This window comes from Ovis aries, chromosome 3 (genome assembly GCF_016772045.2).
Source record: "Ovis aries strain OAR_USU_Benz2616 breed Rambouillet chromosome 3, ARS-UI_Ramb_v3.0, whole genome shotgun sequence".
Taxonomy (NCBI): Eukaryota; Metazoa; Chordata; class Mammalia; order Artiodactyla; family Bovidae; genus Ovis; species Ovis aries.
The window spans coordinates 197,103,580-197,120,561 of NC_056056.1; the positions used below are offsets into that span (position 1 = coordinate 197,103,580).

At 39.6% G+C, this 16,982-nt stretch overlaps 1 protein-coding gene across 18 annotated transcripts in view; it reads right to left on the bottom strand.

Moving 5' to 3' along the window:
• PIK3C2G (phosphatidylinositol-4-phosphate 3-kinase catalytic subunit type 2 gamma) overlaps positions 1-16,982 on the bottom strand; it is a 668,476-nt gene that overhangs the window by 159,660 nt on the left and 491,834 nt on the right. For all 18 annotated transcript variants that reach the window (XM_060413352.1, XM_060413355.1, XM_060413356.1 and 15 more), the window contains 2 exons: positions 15,948-16,084; positions 13,423-13,592 (listed from right to left, as the gene is read on the bottom strand). In XM_060413352.1, coding sequence (XP_060269335.1) covers positions 13,423-13,592; positions 15,948-16,084 — 307 coding nt within the window. The remainder of the gene's footprint in view (positions 1-13,422; positions 13,593-15,947; positions 16,085-16,982) is intronic.

The window sequence follows — 16,982 nt, forward strand, 5'->3', positions numbered from 1 at the left end:
CTGCCCTGCAAATAGTTTCATCAATACAATTGTAGACTTTAGGGTGATGGCCATTCTGATTGGTATGAGGTGATACCTTGTAGTTTTGATTTGAATTTCTGTAATAAACAGCAGTATTGAGCATTTTTTCATAAGAATGTTTTATAACTTATCATGCGAGGGAGGTAAATAAAAGGAATTTACTCAGATGAAAGCCAATGGTGAAACATAGTGGAATGATAAAGTGAAGTAAAAGAGGGAGAATCAGCTGTAAGGCGATGAGAGTGACAAAACAAACTTAATTTCTTGAAATAGTGAGAGAGCTTTGAAAAATCCAAACGTCTATTCAAATGCTAGGTCGAGTTTACCTTGGATTGATTTTTTAGCTAGATAAGGCTTTTATCAAACTTACAGTTTACCATTTTTTTTTCAGTTATTTCACTGTAGTAAAATACATACAACATAAAATATGCAATCTTATCCATTGCTAAGTGTACAGTTCAGTAGTATTAAGAATATTCATACTGTTGTGTGACCATCAACACCATTCACCTCCACAATTCTTTTCATCTCTTAAAAGTGCGACTCTATATTCTATGTTGGGTTTTGCCTGGCTCACTTGTGATTTTGAGAGTGGCTTATTTTGCTCAGCATAATGTCCTCAGGACTTGTCCATACTGTTGCATGTGTCAGAATTTTTTCTTTAAAGAACTCCATATTCTGCTTATCTATTCATCTGCTGATGGACATTGGGATTGCTTCCACATTTCAGTTATTGTGAGTAATGCTGTTATAAACATGGTTGTACAAATATCTCTTTGCTACTCTGCTTTCAGTTCTTTTGGGTATATTCCCAGAAGTGAAATTGCTGGATCATATGGTAATTCCATTTTTAATTTTATGAGGAACAGCCAGAAGGTTTTCCACAGTAGTTGCACTGTTTTACATTCTCACTGACATTTCTCCACATCCTTATCAAGAACTTATTTTCTGTTTTTTGATAGTAGCCATCCTAAATGGGTATGAGGTAGTGTGTATCAGTACTCTTGCCTGGAAAATCCCAAGGATGGAGGAGCCTGGTAGGCTGCAGTCCATGGGGTCACTAAGAGTTGGGACACGACTGAGCAACTTTGACTTTTCACTTTCATGCATTGGAGAAGGAAATGGCAACCCACTCCAGTGTTCTTGCCTGGAGAGTCCCAGGGACAGAGGAGCCTGGTGGGCTGCAGTCTATGGGGTCGCACAGAGTCGGACATGACTGAAGCAACTTAGCAGCAGCAGTGTGTATCAAATTTTGAATCTCATCCTCCAGATTCCCACATGGAAGTGACCATCAGGTAAAATCCCTTGGTAAATTTCTAGTTGGAATAAGAGAATATGGCAAGTTCTTCACAATTTTATCTTCAGAAAAAGTATAGTTGCTCAGGTCAAGGAAAGTAAAATGTATGGCATTTTTGCAGTGATCCTTCAGTCAACCAAAACTGAGATTCTGCTAAATGTCAGGCATTAGCTAGGTGCTTAAGATACAAAAGTGTTCTCATGGCACTTAGACTTGGAGAGGTATTGGAAAGTGTGTTTTTCTTCTCAAACGTTCAGGTGAAATTGAAACCAGCTTTGAGTTAAAGAAATCAGAGTCTTTCTTAATAAACAATTTTGTGAATAACAGACCAGTGAAACTCACCCAATTTCAAAGAATACTAAGATAGTAATTAAAGCATGCAGGAGATCATTAATATCCACATAGCATGTGGATTACTGTGAATATTGTACTAAACCAGAAAGATCGGAGTAAGACAAAAATTAATCTTTTAATCTGCTCAGGGAGTTTTTTCCCCTAAAGATAGTTAAACTGAGGATATTTAGAATATAAATAATATAATACTCAAACTAGAACTGAGACATTAAACATTTTAAAATTTAGTTAGTAATTAAATATTGAAGATAATGTCAAAATGACTATAGGTACAGATAATTTCTATGACTAATATTGAGAGAAAATTCTGAGATCAATTATATTAAGTGATTGTTGATCTGCTGGGATAAAACTTGAAAATTGGGTCTAAATCATGTAAAAAGACATCTGTTTTAATAGATGTCTTAATAGGTCCTAGAGTCTGGTGGTAAATATTTAATAACCTGCTCCCTCACTTCTTCTAAGGAAAAAGAAAAAAGGCTCTGATTTGCGACATTTGCCAAATTTCCATGATATATATTCTCCCACCATGGCTGATTTCAGGCTACCAGTGGAATGTCACTGAAATGTGGTGTTGAGAAGAAATAACACATAGTAGGCTCTTTCAAGCCAGTATGAGCCAGTTCTCACACACCTTGGCTCATGTCTTAAATGACATCAGAAGTCAAGAGTGACTTGGTGAAAAACATCATAAGCTGAATAAACCTGACAAATAGTGTAATCTATTCTTTCAGACAACAAGCTTCAAAGTCAGCGAACTAACAAAACAGTTCAATTTATGATTTTCAAACACATCCTACAAAGAGTACCAAATAAGATATTTAGCTTTTTGATGGCTCAGTTGGTAAAGAGTCTGCTTGCAATGTGGCAGACCCAGGTTTGATCCCTGGATGGGGAAGATACCCTGGAGAAGGAAATGACAACCCACTTCAGTATTCTTGCCTGGAGAATTCCATGGACAGAGGAGCCCGGCGGGCTGCAGTCCATGGGGTCACGAGGAGTCAGACATGACTGAGTAACTAACACACTTTCATGATATTTAGGTAAGTTTAAACAAAAGAAACAATTACCTAATGATGCAACCTAATTTCTTGTCAAGGCTTCCCTTGTAGCTCAGTTGGTAAAGAATCTGCCTGCAGTGCAAGAGATCCGGGTTTGATCCCTGTATTTGGAAGACCCCTGGAGAAGGAAATGGCAATACACTCCAGTATCCTTGCCTGGAAAATCTCATGGACAGAGGAGCCTGGTGGGCTGTTGTCCATGGGGTCACAAAGAGTCGGGTATGACTGAGCGACTAACACTAACACTAATTTCTTGTCACTTCATTTGGAATATTTACATCATTATTAATTCCATCAAACATTTATAGAGGCCTCACTCAGTTTGAGGAACTCTTCAAAGCACTTTACGTATATTAATTAATTTAATCTTCAATCCAAATCTATTTCATAGCTGAAAGGAATGATGCTAAAGCTGAAACTCCAGTACTTTGGTCATCTCATGCAAAGAGTTGACTCACTGGAAAAGACTCTGATGCTGGGAGCAATTGGGGGCAGGAGGAGAAGGGGACAACAGAGGATGAGACGGCTGGATGGCATCACTGACTCGATGGATGTGAATCTGAGTGAACTCCGGGAGTTGGTGATGGACAGGGAGGCCTGGCATGCTGCGATCATGGGGTTGCAAAGAGTTGGACATGAGTGAGTGACTGAACTGAACTGAACTGAAACTGACGCACAGAGAAGCCATGTGTTTAAGATCAGATCATTAGTAAATGATAAAGATTTTTTTTTTTTGATAAAGATTTTTTAAAAAATGTTTTTAAAAAGCAAAACCTATCTTCAGGGTATGAGACTAACTACTGCTCATATGGCCTCTTAAAATTATCTAGAAATAAGGCTGCAAGAGGTTTTCTCAGATGGTATTACTGGTAAAGAATCTATCTGCCAATGCAGGAGACTTAAGAGACATGGGTTCGATCCCTGGGTCAGGAAGATACCCTGAAGGCGAGCAACACACTCCAGTATTCTTGCCTGGAGAACCTCAGTGACAGCAGAGCCTGGTGGGTTACCTACACAAGGTCTCAAAGATTTGGACACAACTGATGTGACTTTGAGCATTACTTTACTAGCATGTGAGATGAGTGCAATTGTGCAGTAGTTTGAGCATTCTTTGGCATTGTTTTTCTTTGGGATTGGAATGAAAACTGACCTTTTCCAGTCGTGTGGCCACAGCTGAGTTTTCCAAATTTGCTGGTGTATTGAGTGCAGCACTTTCACAGCATCATCTTTCAGGATTTGAAACAGCTCAACTGGAATTCCATCACCTCCACTAGCTTTGTTCGTAGTGATGATTTCTAAGGCCCACTTGACTTCACATTCCAGGATGTCTGGCTCTAGGTGAGTGATCACACCATCGTAATTATCTTGGTCATGAAGATCTTTTTTGTACAGTTCTTCTGTGTATTCTTGCCACCTCTTCTTAATATCTTCTGCTTCTGTTAGGTCCATACAATTTCTGTCCTTTATCAAGCCCATCTTTGCATGAAATGTTCCCTTGGTATCTCTAATTTTCTTGAAGAGATCTCTAGTCTTTACCATTCTATTGTTTTCCTCTATTTCTTTGCATTTATCACTGAGGCAGGCTTTCTTATCTCTCCTTGCTATTCTTTGGAACTCTGCATTCAGATGCTTATATCTTTCCTTTTCTCCTTTGCTTTTCACTTCTCTTCTTTTCACAGCTATTTGGAAGGCCTCCCCAGACAGCTATTTTGCTTTTTTGCATTTCTTTTCCATGAGGATGGTCTTGATCCCTGTCTCCTGTACAATGTCACGAACCTCATTCCATGGTTCATCAGGCACTCTATCTATCAGATCTAGTCCCTTAAATCTATTTCTCACTTCCATTGCATAATCATAAGGGATTTGATTTTGGTCATACCTGAATGGTCTAGTGGTTTTCCCTACTTTCTTCAATTTAATTCTGAATTTGGCAATAAGGAGTTCATGATCTGAGCCACAGTCAGCTCCTGGTCTTGTTTTTGCTGACTGTATAGAGCTTCTCCATCATTGGCTGCAAAGAATATAATCAATCTGATTTCTGTGCTGACCATCTGGTGATGTCCATGCGTAGACTAGTCTCTTGTGTTGCTGGAAGAGGGTGTTTGCCATACTCAGTGCATTCTCTTGACATTCTCACATGCTAGTAAAGTACTGCTCAAAATTCTCCAAGCCTGGCTTCAGCAATACATGAACCTTGAACTTCTAGATGTTCAAGCTAGTTTTAGAAAAGGCAGAGGAACCAGAGATCAAATGGCCAACATACGCTGGATCATGGAAAAAGCAAGAGAGTTCCAGAAAAACATCTACTTCTGCTTTATTGACTATGCCAAAGCTTTTGACTGTGTGGATCACAATAAACTGTGGAAAATTCTGAAAGAGATAGGAATACCAGACCACCTGACCTGCCTCTTGAGAAACCTATATACAGGTCAGAAAGCAACAGTTAGAACTGGACATGGAACAACAGACTGGTTCCAAATAGGAAAAGGAGTACGTCAAGGCTGTATATCATCACCTTGCTTATAGCTTCCCTGGTGGCTTAGAGGGTAAAGCATCTACTTGCAATGCAGGAGACCTGGGTTCGATCCCTGGGTCGGAACGATCCCCTGGAGAAGGAAATGGCACACCACTCCAGTACTCTTGCCTGGAAAATCCTGTGGATGGAGGAGCCTGGTAGGCTACAGTCCATAGGGTCACAAAGAGTTGGACACGACTGAGTGATGACACCTATGCAGAGTACATCATGATAAACGCTGAGCTGGAAGAAGCACAAGCTGGAAACAAGATTGCCAGGAGAAATATCAATAACCTCAGATATGCAGATGACACCACCCTTATGGCAGAAAGTGAGAGGAACTAAAAAGCCTCTTGTGAAAGTGAAAGAGGAGAGTGAAAACGTTGGCTTAAATCTCAACATTCAGAAAATGAAGATCATGGCATCTGGTCCCATCCCTTCATGGGAAATAGATGGGAAACAGTGGAAACAGTGTCAGACTTGATTTTTGGGGGACTCCAAAATCACTGCAGATGATGATTACAGCCATGAAATTAAAAGACACTTACTCCTTGGAAGGAAAGTTATGACCAACCTAAATAGCATATTGAAAAGCAGAGACATTACTTTGCCAGCAAATATCCGTCTAGTCAGGGCTATGGTTTTTCCAGTGGTCATGTATGGATGTGAGAGTTGGACTGTGAAGAAAGCTGAGCACCAAAGAATTGATGCTTTTGAACTGTGGTGTTGGAGACTCTTGAGAGTTCCTTGGACTGCAAGGAGATCCAATCAGTCCATTCTACAGGAGATCAGTCTTGGGGGTTCATTGGAAGGACTGATGCTAAAGGTGAAACTCCAATACTTTGGCCACCTCATGTGGAGAGTTGACTCATTGGAAAAGACTCTGATGCTGGGAGGGATTGGGGGGAGGAGGAGAAGGGGACGACAGAGGATGAGATGGCTGGATGGCATCACTGACTTGATGGACATGAGTTTGAGTGAACTTCAGGAGTTGGTGATGGACAGGGAGACCTGGCATGCTGCAATTCATGGGGTCGCAGAGTCAGACAGACTGAGCAACTGAACTGAAGTGACTTAGCATAAATGCATAAGGTTTCAAGAATGACTTCATGCAAGTCTACCATTACCAAAGTGAAAGATCATTCAGACTGGAAATAATAGTCTGGAAAAAATAAAAGTGTGAAACAGTGAATTAGGAGAACATTCAATAAAGGCCTTCCTTAATTTCCCCTCTTCTGTAAGAGAGTCACCATGAAGAAATCGTTGAGTGGAAATTTAGTTTATTGCAAGAATATTTTTATGCAATGAAAAAATTGCTATATAGAAACAATCATTACACAGCAACTTTGAAAAATTGTGGATGCGTAATTTGTTAACCATTTTAATTTGAATCTTTGTGAGAGAAAATAAAGAAATGAACAGAATAATTAAGCAGTATTTCAAAAGAAAAACCACTTGGTTTCAGAAAGTTGGTGAAATCTCATTGTTTTCATTGTGGGGATTTAGCCATTTTTTTCTCCCCAAATCATTGAGTAATGCTGGGGCTAAACTGTCATGTGGTTTAATCTGCTGTAAATCCTCTTTATCTAATCTCATAATTAAAACCAACACTAAAGAACTGCTTTTTTATGTACAGGATGTGAAATTCTTCAAATTCATAACTGAGTTGTAATTTTTTTTCTTTCTTCTTAGTTAGAAAATCTACAGGAACCTCAGATTTGGTCTATTGAAGATAAGTTTTCTAGATATATGGAAAACTAAATTCAGAGCAATTGTTCAGGGACCCATGAGTGAACACTCTTAAGGAGTGTTGCTGGGCTGACTCACATAATTCAAGAATCAGAAAGGCCTGATGTTTATAAACATTTCTTAAACAGAATCACGCAGATGGTTACTGTGAGATGCTCTGGCATGATGATATAAGCATGAGTATTAAAGGGCAATGGCATAGCAGGAAATCCCTTTATTCTTGGAACTTCTTTGATGGTCCAGTGATTGAGACTCTGCCCCCAATGCAGAGGCACAGGTTCAATTCCTGGTTGGGGAACTAAGGTCCTGCATGCTTCAGGGCATGGTAGAACACAACAACAAAAACGTCCTTTATTTTTCAAGATCATATTTTTATGGAGAATGTCACTTCATTACTGTTTCCTTTTAAGGAAACCAAGGGAAAATCTCTCCCCAGCTTAAATTTATTTGCGTCTGCTTTGTTGGACTGTTAATTTCCATTATTAAGTTCTCTATCCTTGGCTAAGGGTTAAATCTGCAACATGGAGAAGGATTTTATGTGATTTCTTTTTGTCAGCTCCATTCCCATTCACAACTGGAAACTGTACTCTTTTATGTGAGGTTAAGCAATTGTCTTATGAAGTAAAATCAGTTAATGTATGGGTTAGTGACACTTTGTAAACCATAAAAGGTCACATGAATACTTTCCTTCTCCATGTTTTTAAGGAGTAGATAAATAGGAGAAATATGCATTCTGGGATACATATGTTCTTTTTTTTCCTTGTGGGTACAGAATTTTATGTAAAGGAGTATGATCCTGGCTTATTGCTGGTTATTACTGGGACATTTATATGGCCTTGCTAGGCTATAAGAAATCAGGATATTCATTGAGCATGATTTACAAACCTGGCTTTGTACATTCAGTTCAGTTCAGTCATTCAGTCGTGTCCAACTCTTTGCGACATCATGAATCACAGCTCGCCAGGCCTCCCTGTCCATCACCAACTCCCGGAGTTCACTCAAACTCATGTCCATCAAGTCAGTGATGCCATCCAGCCATCTCATCCTTTGTCGTCCCCTTCTCCTCCTTCCCCCAATCCCTCTCAGTGTCAGAGTCTTTTCCAATGAGTCAACTCTTCACATGAGGTGGCCAAAGTATTGGAGTTTCACCTTTAGCATCAGTCCTTCCAATGAACCCCCAAGACTGATCTCCTGAGAATGGACTGATTGGATCTCCTTGCAGTCCAAGGGACTCTCAAGAGTCTTCTCCAACACCACAGTTCAAAAGCTTCAATTCTTCAGTGCTCAGCTTTCCTCACAGTCCAACTCTCACATCCATACATAACCACTGGGAAAACCATAGCCTTGAGTAGATGGACCTTTGTTGGCAAAATAATGTCTCTGCTTTTGAATATGCTATATAGGTTGGTCATAACTTTCCTTCCAAGGAGTAAGCGTCTTTTAAGTTCATGGCTGTAGTCACCATCTGCAGTGATTTTGGAGCCCCCCAAAAATCAAGTCTGACACTGTTTCCACTGTTTCCCCATCTATTTCCCATGAAGTGATGGGACCAGATGCCATGATCTTCGTTTTCTGAATGTTGAGATTTAAGCCAACTTTTTCACTCTCCTCTTTCACTTTCATCAAGAGGCTTTTTAGTTCCTCTCACTTTCTGCCATAAGGGTGGTGTTATCTGCATATCTGAGGTTATTGATATTTCTCCTGGCAATCTTGTTTCCAGCTTATGCTTCTTCCAGCCCAGGATTTCTCACTGATGTACTCTGCATATAAGTTAAATAAGCAGGGTGACAGTATACAGCCTTGATGTACTCCTTTTCCTATTTGGAACCAGTCTGTTGTTCCATGTCCAGTTCTAACTGTTGCTTCCTGACCTGCATATAGGTTTCTCAAGAAGCAGGTCAGGTGGTCTGGTATTCCCATCTCTTTCAGAATTTTCCACAGTTTATTGTGATCCACACAGTACATTAGAGGATGTTTATTAATATGTCTAGTATGTGTATAGAAGAAGCAAGGTGTAGTTAAGTTTTGCTCTAGAGATCAGTTATATAATGTAATAATGAACACATTTATCTCAGGGGGATTCAGAGGCCTTTTTTATAAGCCACCTTTGTTCACCTAGCAACCAAGAACAACCAACGGACTTAGGATTGAAGAAGTTGGCTGCTTAATGAAACAACATTCAAATGAACTCCAGAAACAACTGAAAGAGATGTGGAAGGAAATTATTGGATGCTGCCTATGATTCAGGGCTTCCTAGATGACTCAGTTGTAAAGAATCTTCTCGCCAAGTAGGAGATGTGGGTTCTATTCCTGGGTCGGGAAGATCCCATGGAGAAGGAAATGGCAACCAACTCCAGTTCTTGCCTGGAAAATCCCATGGACAGTTTTTGCCTGGAAAATCCCCATTGTGGGCTACTATGGGGTCACTAAAGAATCAGACATGACTTAGTGGCTAAGCAGCAGCAGCAGCAGCTATAATTCAAAATGTTAATCTATACAGAGTTATAGTGAGTAGGCATAGTTCAGTTTAATCATTAAAGAAACTCAAGGCATATATTAATACTTCCCTGGTTGTCAAGTTAAGAATCAACTTGTGGTTAAGAATACACCTGCCAGTGCAGAGGACATGAGTTCAATCTCTGCTTGTGGAAGATTCCACATGCCTCAGAGCCACTAAGCCCCTGCACCACCACTATTGATCCCACAATGAGAAACCCATGCACTGCAGTGAATAGTAGCCCCTACTCACTGCAACTAGAGAAAGCCTGTGTGCAGCAATGAAAACCCAGGACAGCCAAAAAAAAAAAAAAAAAAAAAAAACCAAACAGAATAAAAGGGCAGAAGCATCAGTATCAAGAAAGAAATCTAAGGAGACATTGCCAATGACCCTTACATAGTCACTGGTGGAGAAAAAATCCTGGAAACAATAATCCACATGGGTCACAATGCTTCTGTCGGCCACCTCAGCTGGTGCCTAATAATCTCAACGACAGACAGTGCCAACTTCATTTTCTTTCATCCAGTTAATAATTATTGAATGGCTGAGGGCTGATCTGTGAATAGTTTATTGGCTGACTAATTCAGCAAGGACTTTCCTGGTGGCTCAGCTGTTAAAAAGTCCATCTGCTAACGCAGGAGATGACAGTTCAGTCCTTGGGTCAGGAAGATCCCCTGGAGAAGGAAATGGCAACCCACTCCAGTACTCTTGCCTGGAGAATCTCATGGACAGAAGAGCTCGGTGGGACCCTATAGTCCTTGTGATCACAAAAGAGTCAGACATGACTTAATGGCTAAACAACAATTCAGCAAATGGGTATTAAGAACCTACCATAAGTAAGGTTCTCTGCTGGGCACATTTTCATGACCTCCTTAGTGGTTGCATTAAAAAAAAAAAATTGTCACACTTCAGAAGCAGCAGTACCTGCTGAAGCATCAATAAACCAACAAACTGGGCTCCACCTCTTCTGTAGACACTGGTACATACCTCTAACATGGCACTTACCCACTTGTTCTCTACTTTTTATGTTTCCCTAACTGAATTTTTTTTCTGTATAACTGGAATATCTTTATGCATATTTTAACCACCCCATGGTCAACACAGATGCTTGTCAAGTAAATGAATAAAGGTTAACCTGAATTCTCAGTGGGTGATGTGCATGTGTGCCAAATTGCTTCAGTTGTGCCCATCTCTTTGTGACCCTATGAACTGTAGCCTAACAGGCTCCTCTGTCCATGGGATTCTCTAGGCAAGAATACTGGAGTTGGTTGCCATGCCCTCCTCCAGGGGATCTTCCTGACAGAGGGATTGAACCTACGTCTCTTATGTCTCCTCCACTGACAGGCAGATTCTTTACAACTAGTGTCACCTGGGAAGCCCCCCAGTGGACAATACAGCACAATAAAGATGTCACATTTTTAATGTAATATTTAAATTTCTAGGAAAGAGTGGATCTTAGGGAAAGTGTTACATGAATAAATTATGTAATATGCTCATAGCTGTTAACAAATATTTGTCTTTCATAAACCAGGTATCCCTCCTCTATGATGTTCAAATTTTCTATATATTTATCTTTTCCCTCACCACATTTTTGATAATTATTTATGTGTCAGTCTTCCCAGTATTCTAAAGACAGAGTAAGCACCACGGAGGTGGTTGTGGCTCAGTTGGTAAAGAATCCGCCTGCAGTGCGGGAGATCTGGGTTTGATCCCTGGGTTGGGAAGATCCCCTGGAGAAGGAAAAGGCTACCTACTCCAGTATTCTGGCCTAGAGAATTCCATGGACTGTATAGTCCATGGAGTTGCAAAGAGTAGGACACAACTGAGCAACTTTCACTTCACTTTCCAATATTCTAAAGACAGAGTAAGCACCACTGAGGTAATAACTATATATCATTCATCTTTGTTTCCCCAAGGTTTATCACAGTCCTTCACACATAGTCCATACCAAAAGATGTTTAAGGAATGAATGAGTATGTGGTGAATTTTCCTGAGTTTATTAATTATAGAAGGCAATGTTTTGAAAGTAATAAAAAGTGAAACAACTCCATTTGTAGGCCTTCAGAAAATAGGAGCTATCAGTTTGTAAGAATTGAACCTTATTATGTAGTTTATATTGGCATTTTAATACCAGATTATGACCATCTGGTGAAAATTCATCTTGTAATATTGGAGGAGACATTTTTATGTTCTCTGTTGAGGAGCTATTTTTAGATAAAAGTGACTGATGGGTCTTTGGAATGGTCTGATACCATTTCTACTTTAATATGAAGTTATCTTTATAAAGTAAGGGACTTTTAGTCTTAGACTTCTGGTTCCCTTGCCTCCAGCTCAACTAAAATAAAACAAAAACCTGTTTATTCACCAGTCTTTTCCATTTCAGTAAATGATATAATTATTTGCAAAGAACAAAAATCTAAGAGTCATCCTTGAATGCTTTCCTTAGTTCTTCTACCCGCTAGGCCTGTTTTCCCCTCCTGATAATGATTGACAATGCCCAGTCAATTAGTAGGTCTTGTGGCTCAGATTCCAAAATATGTTCAGAGTCTTCATTACCATTAAGGTCTTGCCTTAACTATTGTAAGAGTCTGCTAACTACTTCCATTATTTCTCAGGGCAGCAGGAGAGAGCTTTGAATTCCACTGAGATCCATCAATGGTTGCCCCAGAACATTAAATAAAAGCCACACTCTACACCATGTCTTCAATGCCCTACTTGATCTGGCCTCCACCAAACTCTTCATCTTTCTTCCCTACAGCTCACCTCTCTTTATCCCATCTCCAGGCCCAAGTCCTTCTTGTCATTAGAATGTACCATGCTTAGTACGTGGTCATGGCTGTTATTTTGCTGTTTTCTCTTCCAGGTATACTCTTCTCATGGATCTCCACAAGGGGATCACTCACTATACAGCTGTCTCTCATTTCTTCCAGGAAGCCTCTCTAAAATATAGGATTGGCCAAAAAGTTCACTCAGGTTTCTTACAATGTTATGGAAAAACCTGAGCAAACTTTCTGGCCAACACAAATAGCATTCCTCACGCAGTTACTTTCTACCCCAATTCTCAGTTTTTGTATCTCAGTAAGAAATGAAACCCCTCATTTCCTCGTGTCATCTTCCTTGGTGTCTGTTATCCCTACTGGAAAGAGGCCAGGGTTTGTATTTGCTTCGTCCACTGTTGTATCCTCAGAGTCTTGAATGGTAGTTGCTTATTAAATATTTTTGGAACAATTCAAGTTTAGTTTAGTCAGGACGTGTGTGCATTTTAAGTGTGCTCATGTAGACCAGGGTGGTGACTACCATGGGCAAGATACCAGCTATATGAAGGCCATGAACTCTGTCCTCACTGTCCATTCAAAGCTTATAAGAAAATGAAAATACCATGTTTCAAACAATTCAGACCAAAACAGGAATAGGATCCTGTGAGAGAAGGCCAATTTAATTCACTAACAATCTGAGGAAACCTAATTTGTTCTATGAGGGCTTTCCAGGTGGCTTGGTAGTAAAGAATCTGCCTGCCAATGCAGGAGACACAGGAGGTAAGGCTTTGATCCCTGGGTCAGGAAGATCTATCTGGAGTAGGAAATGGCAACCTGTTCCAATATTCTTGCTTGGAAAATTCCATGGCAGAGGAGCCTGGAGGGTTACAGTCCTTGGGGTCACAAAGAGTTGGACATGACTGAGCAACTGAGCTCACACACACACACACACACACACACACACACACACACACACACAATTTGTTCCATTAATAATCTATTGAGAAAACTCTTCCCTTCAATATTATTAGCTATATAATCATGTTTATTTTATCTTAGGGGATTTGAGAGATGCGGAGCAACTCATCTGCCGGGTTGCTATGTTGTTACGTGTTATAGATCACTTCAGGAGATGGCTTAATTACTATAACAAACATGATTTGAACACTGACCTTTTTATCCCTCCAAATGTTTGTGCATGACCCAGGAATTTTCCAAAGTCAATATGAAACATGTGGCCCGACTTTGTCAGCATGATATTGTCATTGTGTCGGTCGCAGACTCCTAGGATGAATGTTACCACACACCAGCCAGCACAGGAATAGAAGAAGTTCCTTAAGACCTAATCAGTTGAAAAACAGTAACACAAAAGTAATATAAACACAAATGAGGAAACACAGAGGTAACGGTAAAAGTATGATAAAAAACAGAATTATATCATCTGGAACCAACTCTACATCTCAGTTGAGAAGATATGATTAAATGGTTGGTTCTTGATATGCTACAGAAGAAGGTGAAGCAGTCTGTTCTTTGGCTCAATGAATGTTTTTGTTGAAATGGGAGAAAATATCTTTCATTCAATTAAAGCTAATTTTCATAGTTTATTCACAACGTGATTTTTTAATGTTACGGTTGCACAAGAGTGGATTACTTTTTTCAAGGTAAAAGAAGTAGGAATAATATGGCTCAATATTGCCTAGTTCTATAGAAATGTAAAATATCAATTTTTGAATATTTTAAGTTTTTACACAAAATAAACTATATTGAGATGTCTGATCCCTTACAAATATATCATCCAGTTAATGTCCCAAAGGGTTTGGTACAGTATATACCTGCGTGGGTGGAAGAAGGTTCCATTAAGTCAGCTGTGGCTTACGTTTCTTTAATGAACACAGGCTTCTTGCAAAAATTCCTTTTTCTATAAAACATTGTCTCCTGGGTATACATCATTTTGATGGATGATGCGATGGTGAGTGTAACCATGGTGCAACCATGAGTGACAGGCTGAGCCACACCTATGGACCTCCTCAGCTAGTGTGGCTGACCCTTGGAAAGGGAAGTCTATGTGGTTGGACTACATGCCGGGTCAGTTCCAGGTATCCCAAGTGCTTTAATTTGTCTGTCTTGATTTTCTTTACTTATAAAGGTAATAAAATATGTCTCTCACATGGTACTTGTGAACATTAAATGTATGTGGAAACACCTCAAACAATACAACCTCAGGGTTTGTGCCTAACTCAAGTTTCAATTTTGGGAATCGGTAAAAAGTAGATTCAAGATAATTTCATCTAATTCTTTGTTATTTGAACTTTCAAACCTGTATTTTGCTGTATTCAATGACTCAGTTGGTAAAGAATCCGGCTGCAATGCAAGAGATCTGGGTTCGATTCCTAGGTTGGGAAGATTCCCTGGAGAAGGGAAAGGCTACCCACTCCAGCATTCTGGCCTGGAGAATTCCATGGGCTGTAATAGTCCATAGGGTTGCAAAGAGTTGGACACGACTGAGCGACTTTCACTGACTCACTCAATATCAAAGAAGTCTGGAGTGGATTAAATCTTGGGTCTCTCTTTCCTGTCCCAGGCCAACTAGGTTCACCAAACCTCCCAGTTTGCCTAGGACTGAGGAGTTTCCTAGAAGGAGGGATGTTTAGGGCTCAAGATGGTTCTGAGCAAATGTGATGCTGGACCATATTGCATCTTTGTGTGAATCAGAATAAAGGCGTCCCTACCTCTCTGGGGGACCATGCTTTGGCAAGTAGGGCAAAGCCTGGCTCTAGTCAACTCATTCTTTCATCTAGGAGCCCTGGTTGAGGGCAGAATCTGAACACTGTATACTGCAGGCTAGATGCCAGGGTAAAGTGGGAAAAATGTGGTCAAATGGAATATTACATTTTGTCAATTCTGAGATATAAAAAATGAAAACTCTATTACGCATTCTGAAAACATTAAAAGAATAAGGCATGAGAAAAGAGACCTTGGCAGAAGAAAATACATTGCAAAGGAAGGAGGGGGATTTATAAAAATTATAGATTCTGGACAAATGGGCAGAGGTAACTTAGAGAAGGTAGTTTCAGGAAGCATCATCTCATGTGAGATTGCTGTAAGGGGGGCAGCTAAGTCTCTATTGATAGCCCAGAATTTCCACCCAGAGGAAAAACCAAACACAGTAATTTTTACCGAGTTAATATACCAGCCCCTTGGACTGCAAGAAGATCAAACTAGTCAATCCTAAAGGAAATCAACCCTGAATATTCACTGGTAGGACTGATGCTGAAGCTGAAGGTCCAAATCTTTGGCCACCTAATGCGAAGAGCTGCCTCATTGGAAAAGACCCTGGTGCTGGGAAAGATTGAAGGCAGGAGAAGGGTGTGGCAAAGGATGAGATGGTTAGATAGCATCACCAATTCAATGGACATGAATTTGAGCAAATTCCAGGAGACAGTGAAGGACAGGGAAGTCTAGCATATGGCAGTCCGTAGGGTCAAAAAGGGTCAGACATGACTTAATGATTGAACAACGACAACAATATACCATTTAAACTGTTATTACTAGGCTGATGTCTGAGTGAATTAGAACTCAAGAGAACTCAAGAAATCAAGAGAACTCAATTTATTTTTTCATAAATCAGAATATCTAATGAGCTAGTGTATATCCTTATTTAAGTACATCATTTAAAATTAGCTACAGAAGGACAAACCTTTTCATAATCCGCCTTTAAAGGGTTGTGTTGACTGAACCATTTTTTGATTGTATTTTCTTTCAGGGGTCCTATCGGTCCAAAATGGCGATGGATTTTTGCTAGGGTTACAGCATCAGGCACCATCTGCACCAACCCTGGTTGATAAGAAAGAGATTATGGAAACAGCTCTTTTTTGCAGGATGAAGGATATTTAGGAAACACATCTTGATCTAGGTAACGACAACAACAGTTGCTAGCATGACTTGGATTACCCCCTCACCCCACTTTTTTTCTTTTTTCAAATTTTCTTTTCTGAAGGAGTCTTACCTAGATGGTATTCCTTCTAAATTTTCCTAAATCCTGGGGAGTGATGAGGCTACTTGTATTTGGTCAGATGTATCAGAAACATCTATTTCTACTAGACGCTTAGATGTTCCATTAAAACAATAGTAGATGGTCTCCCAGAAACCTCACTGAGTCAACAGAGTAGTGAATTAATTAATGTATGGCTTGTACATGCATTTAGAGTTTAAAGGAAGACATTTATACTTGCATAACAAGCACATTTATGATATAAGTGAATCAAATATAATCTACATGACAAATATTTCAAATATACTATAAAATCAATGTTCAGGTTAATAAAAGCTTCACTTACCAGTTTCACTTCTAGGAGTGAACAGAGTAACTCTGCAGTAAATATGTACAGAGCCAGCTACGCTTTCCTTCTCAGTCAATATTAAAGGGTAGCTATGATAATTTTTTAAAGGAACATACATTGATTGAACTTCAATAGGACCTTTGACCCACTAACCATCAAGACTTCTTTTCACTGTGTTCCTAAGGCTATTGGAATGTAAATATTTTCAAACCTTCCCATTTTGATTCTGTACAGAACAGCAATTTAAACCCAGTATTTAAAATTCTCCTAGGAATAATGCCCCCCAAACAACCTGTAATCTACAGTTCTGTAAATAAAGTTATTGAAAGAAATTAGAGTTGAGAATTTCTGATTTCCACAATCTTTGACAGTTGCAAAAGTTGCAAACATGA